The 19,763-nt window shown below is 40.7% G+C and overlaps 2 protein-coding genes across 7 annotated transcripts in view; one reads left to right on the top strand and one right to left on the bottom strand.

Moving 5' to 3' along the window:
- Dnah9 (dynein, axonemal, heavy chain 9) overlaps positions 1-3,418 on the top strand; it is a 319,645-nt gene extending 316,227 nt beyond the window's left edge. For all 6 annotated transcript variants that reach the window (XM_013522070.1, XM_005399351.1, XM_013522071.1 and 3 more), the window contains one exon: positions 2,962-3,418. In XM_013522070.1, the coding sequence (XP_013377524.1) occupies positions 2,962-3,189 (228 nt within the window). In that variant the 3' untranslated portion in view covers positions 3,190-3,418. The remainder of the gene's footprint in view (positions 1-2,961) is intronic.
- Positions 3,419-5,243: 1,825 nt separating this feature from the next.
- On the bottom strand, positions 5,244-18,960 carry Znf18 (zinc finger protein 18; the record flags this gene model as incomplete). Its single annotated transcript, XM_013522073.1, is given in 6 exon segments — positions 5,244-6,526; positions 11,215-11,325; positions 11,964-12,048; positions 16,617-16,705; positions 17,103-17,292; positions 18,522-18,960. Coding segments are annotated over 6 exon segments (1,653 nt in total). The 3' UTR covers positions 5,244-5,738.
- Positions 18,961-19,763: the final 803 nt, after the last annotated feature.

Here is a 19,763-nt window from a genome sequence, read left to right as displayed (position 1 = left end):
GCAAATAAATAAGGCACATCCCCAGAAGAGGGGGTGAAGGAGAGAGAGAGACAGAAAGGGATAGGGAGACAGAGAGGAACAAGAAAAGGGAAGAGAAGAGGGACAGACGAGAGACAGAGGGGAAAAAGGATATGAGTAAGAGAGAGAGAAAATATGAATATACGAATGGGAATTTGTCACTAGCAGAAATGCACGAGGCCCCTCAGGGCGAAGCAAAAAGACCGCAGACAGTAACAGAAGTTCATACAAAGAAAGTTATCAGTAAAGGTGCTACACATGTAAATATGAATGACAGTATAAGTGCACTTTTGCCTAACATGGATTGTTCTCCTATCAGATTTAGAGGACACCTGTACAAGGCAGTAATTATAAATCTGTGTTGATAGACATAAGGTGAAAAAAGAGGCAATCCGAATGATGCAAAGAGCACAAAGAAGGGTGGGAGCGGAGCTACACAGGAGTTAAGATTTTGTATAATATTGAAATTAAGTTGGAATCAATCTGAGATAGACTGTTGTATATTAAAATGTTAACTGTAATCTCTAGGTAACCATTTAGAAATAGTTGTTTAAAATAATAAAGAAGGGAATTAAAAATGGTATGCCATGTATTACAACAAAATATTAATGGAAGAGTTAAGGAACAAAACAGTACCAAGGTAGCAGGAATAAATCCTATTGAATATAAATGGACTAAATACTACAATTAAAAAGCAGAAGTTCACAGAATTTTAAAAACAAACAGCCAGGTGTGGTGGTGCACTCCTGTAATCTCAGCACTTGGGAGGCTGAGGCAGGAGGATCACTGTGAGTTGGAGGCTGGCCTGCGCTATATATTGAGGCCCTGTCTCAAAAAAAAACAGTAAAATACAATAAAGTGAAAAGAAAAAACACCATGATCCAACTGTATGCTGTCTATAAGAAATGTGTTTTAGATGCAAAGACACAATAAACTAAAAGTAAACAAAGGGGAAAAGATGTATCAAGCAAGAAGTACCCAAAAGAGAGCTCAGGGGCTATACTATTCAGATACAATAAACTTTATAAAGCAAACATTGTTTTTGGAGAAAAGGTAGGAGACATACTATAGAGACAAAGGAGGACATTTTATGATGATAAAAAAGGTCAAGCCATTAAGATAACGTTTATTTAAAAAATGATGTTTATATAAATACATGAAATTAATAAAAGACTCAAAAAATTCATGAAACAAAAACAGAATTGAAGGAATACATAGTGGTACCTTGATTCACAAACACTTTGTGAACTGTTTGTGAACAGAAGTGTTCAGCAAAATTTTGCTTCAGTTTGCAAACTCCACATTGGTGGCACTGAACTTTATGGAAAAATTTGATTTAGTTCATGACCAATTGGGTTCACGACCAGAATTGTGGAAAAAATTAAGTTCATGAATGAAGGTACCACTATATAATTCAACCACAACAGGAAGTATCAATACCCTATGCTAATAGTGAAGGCCAATGGCTATAGTTTCTTTTGGGGGTGATGAAAATGATCTGGAATTAGACAGTGGCACTGGTTGCACAACTTCATGGACATACTCAAAGCCACTGAATTACACTTTAAAATGGCTGACTTTATGGTGTGTGAAAAGTTATGTCCCTGCTCCTTCTCCTCACTGTAAACACTCCTGGGGAACAAGAGAGTCACCACTGATTCAGTTCTGTTACTCACTATCCCTTATATCAGTCTCTAAACAAACCAAAAGGGAATATTCTTCCCTCTAAATAAATCTCATAAAAATAAACCAAACTGTTCAGAAGGGGCTTGCAGTCACATGAACAGAAGACATTTACATTTCTCAACCAGTGTCTCCTAAACTATGTTACATGTAACACTAGCACCATGTGAAATGACCAGGTTACAAAGAAAAATGTCCTGTGGTCAACTAAGTTTGGGAGATACCAGATTAAATATAGTTTAGCTGTGTTTTTTACTGCTCAGATTTTACTGCTACATCTTCAGTGTGCTAGCATGTACACTAAAGTTTCAAGTCCAGAGTATGGAAAGCACCATTTTCCAAATTTATTGGACTGAGGGACTTCCTTACTCCTCAGAACATTTCTCAGAATCAGTAGGAAACTCTGGTCAACTACACAGTGGCCCTAGACAACTCTATTGAGACATCTCAAAAAACCAAACGGAGGCCTAACTTGGAAAGCTACAACATGGTCAGGTCTTTATTACATGATTAAGACAGACTGTAAGCCAGGGATGGCAGTGATGCCTGTATCCCAGCACTGAGAAGGGCTGATGCAATAGGATGGTAAGTTTGAGGTCCACCTGGGAAATTCAGTGAAACCTTGTCTCAAAATAACAAACAAAAGGGAAGGAGGATATAGCTCAGTGGTAGAGCACTCCTCCCTCAGTACAACAACAAAAAAAAGTTAAAATGCTGTAGAGGTGGGTAAGACTGCATATGAAACTGGAAAGAGGCAGAAATAGGATATAACCAGTTCTGCCATCAGAACTGTCTTCATCCCTCTAAATCCCCAGTATCCACCCCAACATCTGCCAAGTAGTTTTCATTCATTATTCTAAGGAAATTCAACATATAGCGGTACCTTGATTCACAGACACCACTGTGTCTGTGAACTGTTCATAAACAGAAGCATTCAGCAGAATTTTGCACCAAGTTGCAAACTCTGCAAAAAAAAATGATAAAAATAAAACAAGGGGAAAATCAAGTTCCAAAGGGGCACCTGATAAATACAAACTTTTGGAACTATACATCAAGAAGTGACTTAGGCCAAAAAGAAAAACAAATGCCTCCCAAGTATGAGACAGCTTCCACTGTGGGTCATTGGAACTGCAAGGGAGGCAGTCACAAAGGCAGCCAGGATATCCCAGTCTCTCATCCTTTGGATCTTAATGGGAGCAAGGCTGGTGGGGTAGGTTCTGGTGAGATCTATCATGGCCCTTCTCATGTTCTTGTCCTCAGGAGGGGATCATTACGGAAGCAAAGCTGAAGGATCTGACACCTCCCATGCCTGTGATGTTCATCAAGGCCATTCCTGCGAATAAGCAGGATCACCGCAATGTGTATTCTTGCCCTGTGTATAAGACTTGTCAGCGGGGACCCACCTATGTGTGGACTTTCAACCTGAAGACTAAGGAAAATCCATCCAAGTGGGTTCTAGCGGGAGTAGCCTTGCTTCTCCAGATTTAGCTTCCTGAACAGCCACTGAGAAAACATGGTAGGAGGCTGAGCTAGAGATTCCCTGCAGACAGAGAGGTGAGGCGGGACCACAGACATTCAGAAGATAAGAAATCATGAACACTCCACATCCACAGAACTCTGCTAGGAAACTGACTGAGCTGCAGCATGGGCCCAGGAGCTCCTGGAGAATTTTGTAGTACTAACCTTTCCTAATAAAGTGATTGATTATTCAACTGTGTCCAGGCCACCTTTTGAGACTTGCTGAGTCACAAGTGATCTTGAAAAGGCTAACAGAAACAAGCCACAATGCTGGAGCCCTGGTTTCTTACACCTCACTTATCCCCAGGGGTCTAGCTCCAGGTACCCCAAGTGACATTGCTGTTGCCCATGAATCAGAATCTCCACCTTTACCAGCTTTCCCGGTGATTCACAGGTGCACTACATGCACGTTACAATTTGGGAAGCACTACCCTACATTAGGGGGTCCTCAAATTTTTCTGTAAAGCACCAGAATAAATATTTGAGGCTTTGCAGGCCAAATTATCTCTTTTAACTCATCTGTTCAGCCAAAGCTGCCAAAAGCAGCCTAGATACTATATAAATAAGTATGGCTGTATTCCAATAAACTTTATTTACTAAAACACATAATGGGTCATATTTTGCTGATCCCTACTATAGAGGCTAAGGGAAGTTCACATGTGATACTTCCATTAATTCACACACCTAGTCAATGCATTTTTATTTAACTCCTACTATTTGCTGAGGACACAGCTGTAAGCAAGTAGCTTGTGTCTGTCATTTCTGAGATCATTTAAGAGGCAACTAAGGAGAAATTCTTCCTCTAACACTTTTTAACCCAAGTTTCCATATTTTACTCCGCAGAATAAATGTCCACTAGAAACCCAAAAGGCCCCATAGCTATGCTAAGTTGTAGAGAATTCTGTATGGTGACATGGGAAGGAAAGTCTGGGAAGGCCCAGCACTCTTTCTAGATTATTCCCTTATATCCTTGCAGAGATTTTTATTATTATTATTATTATTATTATTATTACTATTATTGTTACTTAGAACAGGGGCTTTTAAACTAGAACAGGTATTAGGGGCCCCTGGAAGGCTTGTTAACACAAAAAAATCACTGAGTCCCACCCAGCTGAACTCGTGATTCAGTAAGTTTAACAAAATGCCACTGCTGATGCTCTGCAGGCCACGCCCAGAGAACTCAATTTAAAACATCAAATGCCATCATCCTACAAGTCTCTCTGATGCTGGACACTGAATATAATACCAATTCTTCCATGATTTTCCTGTTTTCTTCCTTGCAGGTCCTGAATCTCCTTAAGCAGGGCTTTACTCCTCTTTATGCTGTAAGAAAATTAACAAATTCCTCCTTGATTCAGAGAACTCCAACTTGACTTTTGGCCCTCCTCTCCCACCACTTTTTCTTTGTCTGCCAACATCTTGTACCCTCCTGCCTGTTGTTTAGTCTGTTTTCGGAGAAATAGTTCTGCCCTTCTCATTGGTATCATACTGCATGACTCTTCCCAGAAAAATGTATTAGGACCATGCAAAAGGACCAAATGGCTAAAGACAGAACTCTTACTACACAAGAAAGAACAAGGTACTTTAAGGCATGTAACTTCTGAAGACAAGAACAAGTGGACAGGTTAGATATATGTGTTAATAAACCTCTAGGCAGTATTAAAAACTAAATCAATACTATAGATTTCTTCTAACACCTACAGGCAATATGAGATAATAAAGATGTAAAACCACAGAATACTGCGGTAAAAATGATAGCCCAACTAAGATGCCAAGAGAAGGAAGGAAACTTTGAGGCACAGGGCAGGCAGGCTCAGGAAAGGGACAGCAAAGACAAACCCACCTGAGATAAAGTCTGCCTGCCAATGACCACTCCCACAACGTGAGCACAGGTTAGCTCCTTCCTACTGCTGTTCTGCTACATTACACTCAATAGGTTTCCATGGGCAAATTCTGGCAGTCAACTACCATTTAGTGTCTTTTATGAAAAAAATGGCCTTGGAGCAAACACAAATAGACAAGGAGTGACTGGACTAAGTTTATTTCAGACATGGGACGCTTGAAGTTAATGTTTCACTCATATAACAAGGAACACACATGGGCTCACAAGGCATCTCTGCCTCCCCTTGTATAACAGCAGACCTATCTGGAACCCAAGCATAAAGGACCAGTCTAAGGCTCCTCCCTTGAGCACTAACTACAGGCACTCCAGTCCAACTCTACCCAGAGGGCATGTCCAAAACCAGTCTCTTGGTGACTTTTTTTCCCCAGAGACTTCAAAAAACGAGATGGGCTGAAACACAGAGACTATTCTTTCTTCTGATACAGAAGCACAAAGCTACACCATCATCAAATCCAGAGGCTGATATAGCTTCCAAGTTCAAAACCATGTCTAGGTGCTCTCCCCTCCATGCCACAAAAAACACAGAGACAGAATTTCCTCTTAGGAATGAATCATCCAAGTAGAGCTGGGCATTTTTAAATGAACAGGGAGACAGAAAAGAGCTAAGAGACAGTGGCTACTGAAAGGGCTTCTTTCCTAAGTGGGATCTCTGATGTTTGTCAAGGCTCGAGCTCCAGCTGAAACTTTTGCCACAGTGAGAACATTTATAAGGTTTCTCTCCCGTGTGAACTCTCTGATGTCGATTAAAGTTTGACCTCTGAATAAAACTTTTCTCACAGATGGGACATTTGTAGGGTTTCTCTCCTGTGTGGATTTTCTCATGGTGGCGCAATCCTGAGAAGTCACTAAAGCCTTTCCCACAGTAATCACATTTACAGGGCTTCTCTCCTGTATGAGTTCTCTGATGTTTTACAAAGTCTGAACTCCTCAGAAAGGCTTTTTTGCAGATGGGACACTGAAAGTATGTCTCTCCAGTATGAGTTCTCTGGTGAAAGACAAGCTGTGAAATCCTATAGAAGGTTTTCCCACACTCCCTACAGGTGGGGAATTTCTGGGCCATAGGGGCTCTCGGCTGTCCCTTCTGAGAAGCCTCTCTCTTCTCTTCAAGCCACATAGCAGACAGTTCTTCAGGAGGGGGATTAGGCATGTACTGTGCCAGCTGTTTCCCAGAACTCCTTTCAGGGGGAGACAGTCTTTCTGCTGCCCCTTCACTGTGAAGGTTTTCCAGAGTCTCAGGGAGATTCACTCCTTCTCCAAAGTGTCCTGGCTCATCTTCACTGAAGAAGCCCCTCAAGGATGCCTGAGGAGGAGCCTCACCTGAGACCTGACAGGAAGCATCCAGAGGTTCCTGGTCCCTGTGATTTTCCAAGTTTAGGTTTTCTTTGTCATTTTCTTGTCTATCTCCTAAAAAGAGAAAGAAGGTTTAAAATGGTTCAATGAATATCATGTCCTATTTTCTACTCATATGTCAAACAAGGGGTCATCAGAAAATATTTTTACCATGAGGGCATTAGCAAATGAGGAATAACATCCTGAAAAATCTAGACTCACTTCACCTATGCTGGGTTCAAGGCTAAATAGTAGAAGCTGAGAATTTCTGAACAGCACATGAGGCAAAGGGGGGTTTTTCTGACCCTTTCATAAATAAGCAGCATGCATTTAAGGGCCAAAGGAAATTAAGTATATTATATTCAAATAGTATTTTTTTAAATGGTTAGTTTTTATCTGATTATATAAAAGGTAAATACAATCATTAAAAACATTTAGAGGGAGAAAAAATATACACAGAAAACAAAATCAACCTCAAGTGTTCTAAGGTAACTGTTATGGCTGATATACTGTGTCAACTTGAGAAGTCTAGAAGCTTAACCAAATAACTCAACAGTTCTACATCCTAGGGTGTAGAGGACACGCCCTTACCACTCTGGGATATTGTTCATGTGTCAACCTGAGAAGTTTAGAAGTTTAACTAAGTGACTCAGCAGGGGGTCAGGGTCCTCACTTTGTAAACATCCTGAGCCTGTGCAAGAGGAGGGCAGAAGATGGTATGAGTGCTACACCCACCTGAGGGCGGGTAGCTTGCATACAATATAAGGGAGGAAAAGAGGCTCGTTCTCCCTGCCTTTGGTTCTTGTTTCCGCTGTCTTCTGCTGCCCTGAACTACTGTCCCTGTGCCATGCCACCCTGCCTTGGAGCCAGCTGATTAGGGACTGAAACCTCCACAAACTGTGACCTAAATCAACCTTTCTTTCTTTCATTCTGGGTGTCTGGTATTTTGTCACAGCACTGCGAGAAAAGTAATTAAGACAGTAACTATGAATGTACACTTCCTTCTACTTTTTATTTAATCTATCTAGACTTTGTGAAACATCAGAGAATTCCTACAGGAGAGAAGCCCTGTAAATGTGATTATTGTGGGAAAGGCTTTAGTGACTTCTCAGCTCTAAATCCATCTGTGTAACATTTAAATTATAGATAGTGGTGCTGGTCAATTTAACATGGATTCTCGGGCTGGGGATTTAGCTCAGCGGCAAAAGCGCCTGCCTGGCAAGCGCAAGGTCGTGAGTTCGGTTCCCGGTACCGGAGAAAAACCAAAAAAAAAAAAAAACATGGATTCTCCCATTCACAAATAACAAAATTTTGTGAAATTCATTAATATGTCATTTTACTATGGGTGCAGTGCAGTGGAGTTGTACTCCAAAACTAAATCCCTGGGTCTATACTTGAATCCAGAATTTATATGTGATCAAGCAATTGATTGATTGATTATTTATTTATTTATGGGACAGTGTCTTCTTATTTTGCCCAGGCTGGCCTCAAACACCTAGGCTCAAGTAACTCCTGCCTTAGCCTCCCAAGTACTGAGGACTACAGATGTGGTCCCAGTGTATCCAGCTACATGTCCCTTATTAACTCACTGACCAGTTATAGTTATTCTCATAATTTGGTCTTTTTAATATTACTAATTTATGATAAAGTTTTTACATTGGTGCAGGGCTTATTTTCAACTTTTACAAATTATCCCCACCGATTTAAACAGGCTATTTACTTTTCTCTTTCACAGATTCATGTCTTTCCAATTATCTACCAGAGATATAAGCATCTGCCAAAGAATCAGAAGTGAACTTGTTAATTCCAAAATGTTAAAATGTTAATTCCAAAATGTTATCCTTCCACCTAAATGGCAAGGATAATGTATCTTATCTTTAAAGAAGCGTTATAAATAGCTTCTTAAAGAGCTGAGTAATGTCCCATCATGAAGGTGTCAGAATGTACTTAAGAATTCTTCTACTGTGGAAATCTGTTGTTTATTGTGGTTTTGCTACTGTAAGTAACATTGTCATCATCCTTTTCCTTCGTAAGTTTTTGCCTACATTTCTGATCTACAGCTTAACAGAGCTCCTCAGAGCAGATTTTGTCAATGTGAATGAATATTAAGGCTCTGATACCTCCTAATAACCCAATTTCCAGAATCTTTCTGCCATATACTCTGGTATACGAAGCAGGGCAGAGGGAGAGGTGGGTAAATACTTAAGTATCAAATTTTATTATATGCCACTTATTTTTTCTTTTTTTTGTCTTTTTTGAGACAGGGTCTCCTTATGCAGTTCAGGCTGGCCTTCAGCTCACTTTGTAGCCCAGGCTGGTCTTGAACTCGCACCAATCCTCCTGCCTCAGGCTCCCAAGTGCTGGGATTACAGGCATGCACCTCCACACCCGCCTACCTGCCACTTAGATTGGTGAAAAATACGTTTTAGTTTAAATTTTAATTCTTTAGTTATGAAAGGATGAATTTTTTTCTCTTCTACTTTATGAGCTACTTTTTCATACTCCAAGACTGTTCATTTTTCACTCAGAATGTCATGTTTTCTTATCAAATTGCTTTAACTTTTTCTATATTAAGAAAAATGATGTAGAACATCATATATCTGTCATGTTCATGAAAAATGTTTTCACCAATTTGGTTATCCTTATCTTGTCTGGGATTACTTTTATGCATAGAAGTTGTTGGGGATTTTGTGTGTGTATGCGTATGTGTGTCTGTGTGTGTGTACTGTATGGTTGGGAGGGTGGGTTGCTGGGGACTGAATCTAGGACCATCACACCAAACTACATCTCCAGCCTTCATTTGTTTTTTATTTTGAGACAGTCTCGCTAAGTCACTAAATTCCTCAGGCAAGATTAGAACTTGTAATCCTCCTGCCTCAGCTTCCCAGAATACTGGGATTATACATGTGTGCCACCACATTCAGCTCATCCCCATGGATTTGTATTGCTTCTTCCTTCCTCACATGTTAAATCTTACATCACCCAGTAACTCTTCCTAGTCTCTGTTTTCTGCTCCAGTGATGTGTACATCCATTTTTGTATCAGTACGCTATTTTAATTGTTCTACCTTACATATACAACAGATCCTTAATATTTAAAGACCTAACATGCATGAAACAGTCTTCTCTGACTTTTTTTTACTATTTTTGTCTATTGAATTCTTCTAAGTAGGTATTTAAGGATTATGTATTTTTTTGCCAAATGATTTTTTTTAATCCCTCAAGATTTTGTTAACAAGGGTGAGTAGATGGCTCTCTGACGTTGATCCCTGATGGGCTTTAACCATGTGCTGGTCTTCTACATATTCAAACAAAATGGCCTATCTACTCTCCTGTGACTTTCGTCCCTGGTGTGAATACAGATTTATCAGACTGCTAACTGTTGTGCTTTTCCAATCAGTCCTTTCCTGTCTTATTCCTGTGACTCTCCCCAGTCCAGGGTCTCTCCCCTGCACACCTGGACTCCTGCACCAGTTCCTCACAGGGTTCTGACCTCCAAGTGTTCCCTGCCTATCTGTCCCACAGACTGATACCAAATTACTCTTCCCAAGCTTCTTTCCACATATCCTTTCTCACAGGGAGCTAACATGTATCTCTTCTGCTATTAAGGCAGGCTGGCCTATAGACTCCCCATGGTCTAGTTCAAGGTAGGCTCTGATAGGGTCACATCAGCAGGTAAGATGAAGGGAAAAGCAAACAAACCAGAATGTGTGGGACACAATGAACTGTGTATCACAAATACCATCTCTGTACCTCCTACTCAAGCTTATTATGAACCTAAAAGTGTACTAAAAAATAAAGTATATCCAAAAACTATCTTATTAATTGGTCATAAAGTACAGTTTGAAAAATACTTCTCCAAAAGAATCCTTGTGAAATACTGTAATAGTAAAAACAGTACTTAACATTAGAATCATGGCTGGAGTATAGCTCAGAGCAAGAGTGCGTGTTTAACATACACAAGGCCTGGGTTAAATACCCAGCATAAAGAAAAACAAATTAAAATCACAAGAGATCTAGGTGTGGGTTATCAGCAAAGGAAAATAATTAATTAGAATCCACTGGGAAGAAAGAATGACTTGTCACACGATTCCCATCATTAGTCCTTTTCTTGCTCTAAGGCTCTGGGATTCATTGCATATGTAAAAGATTAAGTGCGTAGGTGTGTGTGTGTGTGTGTGTGTGACTGTGTGTGTATGTATACATGACAGTTAAGTTTTACAGAACTGTCATGTTTTAGAAAGATTACAGAAAGCAAAAAGTGACTGCAATTTTATAAGTTCAAATCTCTTCTTCCCTAGTCTTATATATAATTTATATAAAGTACCTGCTGATGCTGCTATTTAATGAATGTCAGCTGGACAGAGATTAAATAAAACATGTTCTTCTGTTTACTGCAATTTGCTGAGGGTGGATGCTCACTGTAACTAGAAGAAAAGTTTAACCACTCTGAACCTTCTTGCTAGAAAAAGTAATAATGTTTGTTACATAATCTTGTGTGTGACGGAATACTACATTTACCTATATTGGCATCAATCTGTATGAATCTTAATTCTCTCTGAGACAAAAATTCTCTCTTGCCTTCATTGTTAAATATATGTTTCAACAGCCCTATAGCCAGAGATAAGGAAACCTAACTCAAACCAGACCACCTGATTATGGCTCACTACAGCCAGTGTAATAAAAACCACCTCCTAATACCTCCTCTCCCATCTCTAATGTAACAGGTCAGATATGGCTCCAGACCAGTGAAAAACCACTCACCTACACAACTGACTCTTGGGATCTTCTCACTGACGTGAAGGTGTAGGCCTGCCAGCTCTTCCCCATATTGTGCTGAATTAGTCAGGCCGGGTTTAGAGTTGGAAATTCCTGCTACAAAGAAACAGATATATATGTGGACCTGGATAAATAGGGAAGGCAGGGAGCTCTAGTTCTATCTTTCAAAGGAACACATCAAGCATGAAGGGAAATATGAAGGCCCTGGAGCATACTTAGAGACTCTTTCTGGTAACAGTCCAGAGTACACCCCAAATGACTAGGATTATGGTAAAGACCACGAAACAAGAGTCTGGACAGGTGGCCAGAAGGGCTGTAGACCCCTGGCAGGCTGGTGCAAGGATCCCAACAGAGAAGCCTCCAGTGGGTACCTTGAGGAAGCAGGCAGTGATTTAGGAGGAAAGATCATGGACTCAGAGCCAGTCACAAGCTCTATCTTAACTTAGCACCTACAAGCTATGTAACAGTGAACAAGTAGTAGATCTGACATTCACTTTCTTGATCTTTAAAAGCAAAATACTGTGTATCATCCATTCATGGCACACAAAATACTTTCAATAGCACAAGATTTTATTGTAACTGGTCTAACTCACCCTGGTTCCTAACCCTGTCTCTGTAATTTCCTTCACCCACAGAACTTGAAGTTGAGCATATTTCTCTTCAAGTGCATAGGCAATGCTTAACAGCATTCTACTCTTTCCACATCCTTCTATCAAAGTGGCCCATGCCCTTACCTCCTGAGACCATTTTCCCATAGGTCTCCAGCATAAGATCCCAGTATTGCTCCTTCTGAGTGGAATCCAGGTGTCGCCACTGCTCCTACAAAGAACATAATACTGTCACTCCAAGGGAGGCACTGAAGCCTGCCTTCCCTGCTCACAGGAAAGCTAAAAAGAATGGAATGTGCTGTACGATCCTGGCACCAGAAGATCTAAGAACTCATGAGAGAGTAGCACAAGGAGCAAAGAGACCAAAGAGAAAATGGAAGTCTTTTACATCAGTATTTCTTGCTTTGAGCAGAAAACATTTAGGGTTTAAGTTCTGTCTTGAAATTGCATCTCTTTAAGAGTAAAACATGCAAAAGGCAGAAGCCTTCTCCATGCCATTCCTTTTCTAACTCTTTTAAGTGCTTGGAGTACAGGTCAAAAGGAGCCTGATTTCCCACTATTTAATTAAAATCTGGACCAATTCCCTAAAGTGAATGTAATCATTGTGTACTGCAGACATGTATCAATAAAAGTCAAAAATAAGTGTTTAAAATCTGCAACTTCAAGAGGGAAAAGAAAATTTAAAAGGAATCTTTTGGAAAAGGAAGCAGAAATCACTAAAAAAGGAGAAATCAACAATGATGTCAGCTGCACTGAAAGCCTCACCCTGAATCAAAAATGGGCAGACTCAGGAAAGAAGGTAGGAGCTGCATCCATACATGGCTGGAATCAAAAGTTCTGCACACAGGGCCTAACATTAAATCAGTTTTATTACTAGTTCAGGACAAATAGATAGGTTTCCCAGAGCAAGCTATCCCTCCATTATCCACAAAAGAGCCCTCTTTTCCTAGGGAATGTCAGACTAGAGATTCAAAACTGGAAATACTGCCCAGCTAGGAGCCATTCTCATACATCCATATTTCAGTCTCTCCGCCAAGATACAGTGACTAGCAGAAGCTCAGTTTTTGGAGTCAAACATACTGGGTTTTGAGTACCAGCTTTGCCACTTTCAAATCAACAAATAGGATCATATAAAATTAAAAAGCTTCTGCACAGCAAAGGAAACAACCAGCAAAGTGAAAAGATAATCTACAGAATGGGGAAAAAAATTTTGCTAACTACTAATTAGACAAGAGGACTAACATCTAGAATATATTCCAGAACTCAAAAAGATTTGCCAAAATAAAGACCCAATCCAAAAATGGACGACCAAAATGAGTAGACACTTCTCAGAGTAAGTACAAATGGCCAGTACGACATGAAGAACTATCATCTCTAGCCATCCCAGAAATAGAAATTAAAACTACACCTGAGATACTATCTTGCCCCAAAAGAAATATCTACCATTAAAGAATCTAACAATAAAGGCTGGCAAAGATGTGGGGACAAAGGAACTCTTCTACATTGTTGGTGGGAATGTAAACTAGTACAACCACTATGCAGTGTAGACAGTCCTCAAAAAAACATAAAAGAGAATTCTCATTGACCCAGCTATCCCCCACTTCTTTATATTTTCCTAAAAGTTAAGATCATTATATTTCCTAGGATACATATATATCCATGATAGGGGCACAATTTATAATAGCTAGATCTTATAAACAACATGTATGTCTATCACCAGATGCATGGGTTGGGCAAATGTGATGTTATGCACAATGGAATACTACTGTGCTATAAAGATAAGCTTAAGGCATTTGTAGGTGAATGGATACAACTAGAAAATAACGTTGAGTGAAATACATCAGACACACACGCTTAAATACCACAAGGGTTCTCCTGCATTAGAAACCATGTATATGTATGCAAATAAAGACCAAAATAGAAGCTAGATAAAGTGGAAGTAGGGGGAAGTTGAAATAATTTCCCAAATTACCTATTTCTTAGTTCACTGAAAATAAAGTTATGTGCTATTACCTGCTTGTCTCTTCTTTTTTTGTCTATGTCTTGCAGTTCAAGTAACTACTTCTTAAGATTACCATACATGGTGCATTAGCTATTATTACGCATTAAAATTTTATTTTTTCATACAATAAAAAAGTCTTGCATTAGCAGATGCTAAGTCAAAAACACAAGAGGGGGGCTGGGGATTTAGCTCAGCGGCAAAAGCGCCTGCCTGGCAAGCGCAAGGTCGTGAGTTCAGTTCCCGGTACCGGAGAAAAACCAAAAAAAAAATAAAAAATAAAAAAAAAACACAAGAGGTACTTAAGTATTTATCAACTATTAACTAGAACTACATTTTAAGATGAATTTCAATTTAACATTTAAGTCTTTAAAATACGAATTGCTAACAGCTTATTTCGTTAGTGGTCTGTGAATGAGGCTCTGTTAACAGCCCTGCAAATGACTGGCATGAGCAAATATTGCTGTGTAAAGGCACCCTCAGTCTCCACACTAAGATCACACAGATTCTCGCGTTGGGAGCAGAGAGCAGGATGTGAATGCCAGACACAGCACAATCTGACTGGATGCCTGGCTCGCTGAACACAGGGCCACTCCATGAGCACCAGCACAGTCACTGCCAAGAACAGGACAAGACAAAAGAGGGTATAAGCACCAACACCCCCATGAGCCATATCAGTTCACCAAAAAACCAGAAGTTGCTACAGGATCTCTAGACAGAGTACCTCCACCTTACAGCCACATATTTACTCAAAGACCTGCCAAGAAGCTGGAGAAGCTCAAATAAAATCCCCTACTTGGGATGCAACAGCCATCTGGCTGCCTTTTCATATTCATAGAAAAGGAAAAAGCTAGGCTTGATGTGGAAAACATACTTTTGTGCGGAAAGAGCACCATCTTGTGGACTTATGAGCTATTACCACAGCTGGCTTGCACAAGGAGTTATTTGTACTGGGTTCCTTCTGTATTTGAAAACACAATACTACTGACTTCTATCACTTTACTGAAAGGAACAGTTAATGATTAATTACTTGATCAATCTTGCATGTCTCTATTTGTTTTCCTGAGAAACCACTTTGAAGATATCAACATGTAATACAACAACCATTGTTAATTTCCCACTACTTTGTCTGTAATTCAGTATTGCTTTTATTGTTCTTATGCTATTTTATAAATGGATGTCTGTATGTCAATATGTTTTCCGTCATTTATTTTTAAAATAAATTTTTAAAAAAATGAAAACACAAAAATGTAGTAAATGCATCCATCCTTCCAGTTCACGTGAGAGATCAGTCACGGCTTCTGACAATGAACTTCTACTACGTGGTGATAATGATACCATTCACTTTTCTCATATTGTTCATGAAGCTCCTACTTCACAGAAAAGATGAGACAGAGTGGTTACTTCTATTTAAAAATTCCCTTTATTTTCAAAGGATCCTATTAAATATCAAGGTCTTTCTGCAGCAAATAATAGTTGTTACAGGGGCACTAGCAATGGGCAGGACTGACTCCTATTGGAGTAGTTGGTAATCAATAACCAGCTAAGTGCAGATTCGTGCATCCATATGTACACATAGTTGTCAATCACAAACTGTTGCTGCTGAGCATTTTGATCGTTTCGGTTATCCAAACGAGGAAACAGCTAATGTTTGAGTACCCTACTGGTTATTAAAACATACTAATAAACACACGCCTGTCCAGGGAATATTCTGCACATACTACAGAAGCAATACTAACCCTCCAGGATTAGCTAAAATATTTCATAGAATACACAAATCTTCTTCCTCTTTTTTTGTAATTTTATTTTTTGGTGCTAAAGGTTGAACCTGGGTCTCATGCATGTTTAAGGGCACACTCTGTCACTGAGCGGCACCCTCAATCGCCCTGTTATTTTTACCAACCTACTTTTTCCTTAGCAGGTTGGTTTTTGGGTACCTTGAAGGCAGAAAAAAGGATACCCTTGATTCAGTAAAAAGGGGCACCTTTCCCGTCACCTCTTCATCCTTCCTTCCCCCAAAGTAAACTGTGACACTGGCCTTCTCTCCTCTGAATCTCTGAATCTAGAAAGCTGATGCTCAGACCCTGGTCTGAACATGACATAAAGCACTACCCCCTACCTTTTCTGTTTTCAACTTCCCTATATCATCCGCCAAGGAAAGTCCCAAGAAGTTCCCTCAAGTTTCTAAGTAATGTTTCAGTTAAGATATATAGATATATATATCCTAAAGAATGCTTAACCCAATATAATTTTCCTCAGTTTTAACTATATAATCCATATAACCTGTTCCAGAACTTTGGTCTAATGCCCAAATAGAATAACAGGAACTGGAGTTGTCTTTCTGTCAGAAACAACTAAGAAGGGAGACAAAACATACAAAACAATGGTTTCCAGACATCGCACACTGTGCAAGGCCCTCTCACTTATCACATCCTACGTAGGCAGCGTCTACGAGAAAGTAAAATAGCTTTTGGTATCTTTGAACAGAACCCAAAAATAATAGGAGACAACCAGGTTGGAGTAAAGGCCAGATTTGCCTTTTCATAGTACCTTGTGCCTTTTTCCAGAGGCTAGATTCCTTTATTTAAGATGATATTTCGGAAAAATTCTGAGTTGAGAGAAGTACTGAACTCAGGATTCACTCCACATGTAGTATTCCTACTACCTAGGTCAGCCCTCCCTTTTGCCCTCCTCTGAGACTGTGGCCCTATTGGTCCACCTGACCCGAGACACTCTCAAGGCCTGGCTCGGGTGAAGAGAAGCAGAGGAACCCAGCTCACCTGAGGAGCTACTGAGAGAAGGGCGGCTCCCATGTCCTGATCTCTGACGCCCCTCTCCTCATGCTGGGCAGGAACCTGGGATCCCAGAGCTGAAGTGAGAGAAGAACTCTTAGAATCTAGATGTCTTCCTTAACTACACCCCAGACAACTCCGATAAAAACTGCACACATGAGAACAATCTGCTCTGCAATGCACATTTTCCCACTCTTGCTTACCTCCTCATAAACCCCAGCCCCCTCCAAACTTCCAAAAAGTTACACCCCAACTTCTCCCACCTCAGTCCTCAGAAGTAAAACCGAAACGGTCTGGCTCAATTATAAAGCGGGTTAAAAGACACACTTTGAATCTTCAAGTCAAGAGTAGTTCATGTAGGCCTACTCTGATTCCAAACTTTCCAAGAAATGTCATTTTAGCTCAGGCCTACAAACCACAACCCCCAAAGTTCCCCAGGAGAGCTCCGCACACTGGTGAGCAACTCCCCCTCACCTAATTCTGGTTCTGTGTCAGACTCCTCTTTCACGCTGTGGCTCAGCAGCTCCCGAGGCCCTGAGGGAGAACGCTGAAGTCCCACCTCCAAGGGCACCTCTTCCAGATGTGGCTCCAGGTCACCCACTGAGGAGCTTGGGGATTCCTTCTTCTCCGATAAGATCTCCTGTCCTAGAACTTTTATACTGATCTAGAAAGCAGAGAGTACTGGTGACAGAAGGAAGCAGTCAGGATTTCTAGAAGGTAGAGCCTCTTCTGTAAAAGAAGGTAAAACCGTCTTTGTGGACGTGAAAGAGAGTGAAAGCAAGCCAGCTCTAGCAGGAACCACTGGAAGAGAGAATATCTCAAAAGCTGAGGTTTGAAGCAGGCCTGGGAGACCTTCAAAAATGCACTAATTTTAAGTTTGTACTGGATAGCCTCCGCCAATTAACACGCAGGCAACTTTTGAACTTAAATGTTCTAAAAAGGGAATGGGATGTCAGTCTTTATCTTCAGTCTGCAATGGTTAAAAAGTGTTCAAAGGTAAGTTTCAGAATTAAATGAGATAGAAGGAACTGCAGATATAAGAAACATATATCTTTGGTCTTTGTCCTTGGTTCCTTGATACAGAGTTCTTGGAACCCTTGTAATTTTCTGAGTGATACAAGTTCAAAAAGAAAAAAGTCTTTTGTTACTAGTCATGAAGACTTCATTCATTCGCACCTGAGTTTGCGAAAAAGAGGTAGCTAGCTCTTGATGAGTCCCTGGATAGCTTCGAGATGGAGCTCTGCATCCATTGTTGGTTGCCAGAGGACCCAACAATGCAATTGAAAGTTTGAGTTTTCAGCCCTCACCCCTAACTTCTGCAGAAAGAGGAGCTGAAGATTTTCTATCAACAATGACAAATGACTGAATCAATTGTACCAAAATAGCGAATCCCCCATAAAAAGCCTCAGGGAGACTCCAGGCTGGTGAACCTTAACTGAGGTACTAAGAAGGTAGCACCTCAGACAGAACACAGAAGAGCTCTTGTATCTCTTCACTGTTTGGTAGGGAGGTGCATCTCTTATGACAAAGTGGTAACAGTAAATAAAGTGCTTCCCTGAGTCCTGCAACTTATCCTAATTATCAAATCTGAAGTGGGAACTATGGGAAAACCCTCACTTGATAGGCTATTTCTCAGATAGACGGTCCACAGACCTTGTAGCTGGCATCTAAAGGGGGGAAGTGGTGCTACAGGGCTGTGCCCACACCTGGGCAGTCTGTGCTGCCTCCAGATAGGATCAGAATTGAACTGAATTGCTGGACACTTCGCTGGTATCAGGGAATCAAAGTTGACTCTTGGTGTCATGGGTAGTTCCAGAAAAAAAAGACACCACATTTGATGAGCCCCAGAAGTGCCCTGTACTTTACTCACAGACAGCAATCCCTTCTGCTTACCCACTCCCACAGTCTCCGAGGATCTCCCTTTAAGCTCTCCACCAGCGTCACTGCTTCTTCTCCACTTTCTGGATGCTGTTTCCGCACCCACATCTGGATCTCCCCAGGAAGGATGGTCAGAAACTGTTCCAACATGAGGATCTCTAGGATCTGCTCCTTGGTATGAACCTCTGGCCGCAGCCATTGAAAACAGAGCTTTCGGAGTTGTCTCAGGGTCTCGTGGGGCCCAGACATCACCTGATAACGAAACTGCCTGAAAAGCTGGCGTGCAGTCTCGGGGCTGGAAAGCTCCTCTTGAGGGGGAGCATCTGGTCCAGAGAAGGCGGAATCCTCATTCTTTGCCAGCGAAGGCAGCAAGCTTAGGGCCTGCCCCAGGTCAATGGGCATCATCTGGCTTCGCAGATCCTTATAGGTGCTTCTAGGGTGGAAACAACCAAGTCTTCACAAGGATCAAAAGGACAGAAAGAGATTAGGTGCTATCAGAGGACAAGGATACATTTTCAGATAGAACAATGCACATCCCCTACCTAAATAACCCTGCAGTCAACTATGGGTCTTCATTCTATTTTGAAAGATTATGAACCTGAAGCTGCAAAGCCAACTACTGATACTGTGTCTAAACAGCCACTATCACCCTCTCCACTTATCATGTTTTCCCTTGGTCTTCAAATGTCCAGCCCATGTAGAAGAATGAAATGTACCACATGAAAGCATTTCCACTGTGGGCTTCTAGATAAATAGTTCTTCAGCAAAATTCTTTATATGTTATGCAAAATTCTTTATGTTCTTAATTTAAAAATATAGCAAGACAAAGAAATTAATACTCTAGGAATACAGGCTGACATTGAAAGGATCAGTAGCTTCTGTAATAGTTAATCAGGTCTCCTCTGCCACATGTCCTTCCCATAATGCACTGTGCCGCTACAGGACCAAAACAACAGGACCAAGAAACAAGCAACCATGGACTGAAACTCAGGAGACCATGAGCCAAAACAAACCTTTCCTCCTTACGTTTATCTCAAGTACTTTGTCATAGCAATGCAAAGCTGAGTAACAATATCACACCTTTACTCTTGTGTGTGTGTCTTTAATACTGCTGGTTAAACGTAGGGTCTTTGAACTGAGCTATATCAGCAAGCTCTTTTTTTTTGTTTTGTTTTGTTTTCTTAAGACACAGGGTCTCACTAAGCTGTGGGCTGGGTTTCAACTTACCATCTTCCTGCCTCAGCCTCCCAGAGTGCT

This window comes from Chinchilla lanigera, unplaced genomic scaffold, assembly GCF_000276665.1.
Source record: "Chinchilla lanigera isolate Chin_1 unplaced genomic scaffold, ChiLan1.0 scaffold00066, whole genome shotgun sequence".
Lineage (NCBI taxonomy): Eukaryota > Metazoa > Chordata > Mammalia > Rodentia > Chinchillidae > Chinchilla > Chinchilla lanigera.
Note: the sequence above shows the minus strand (reverse complement) of the source record. Positions and strands in the feature narration are given on the sequence as shown.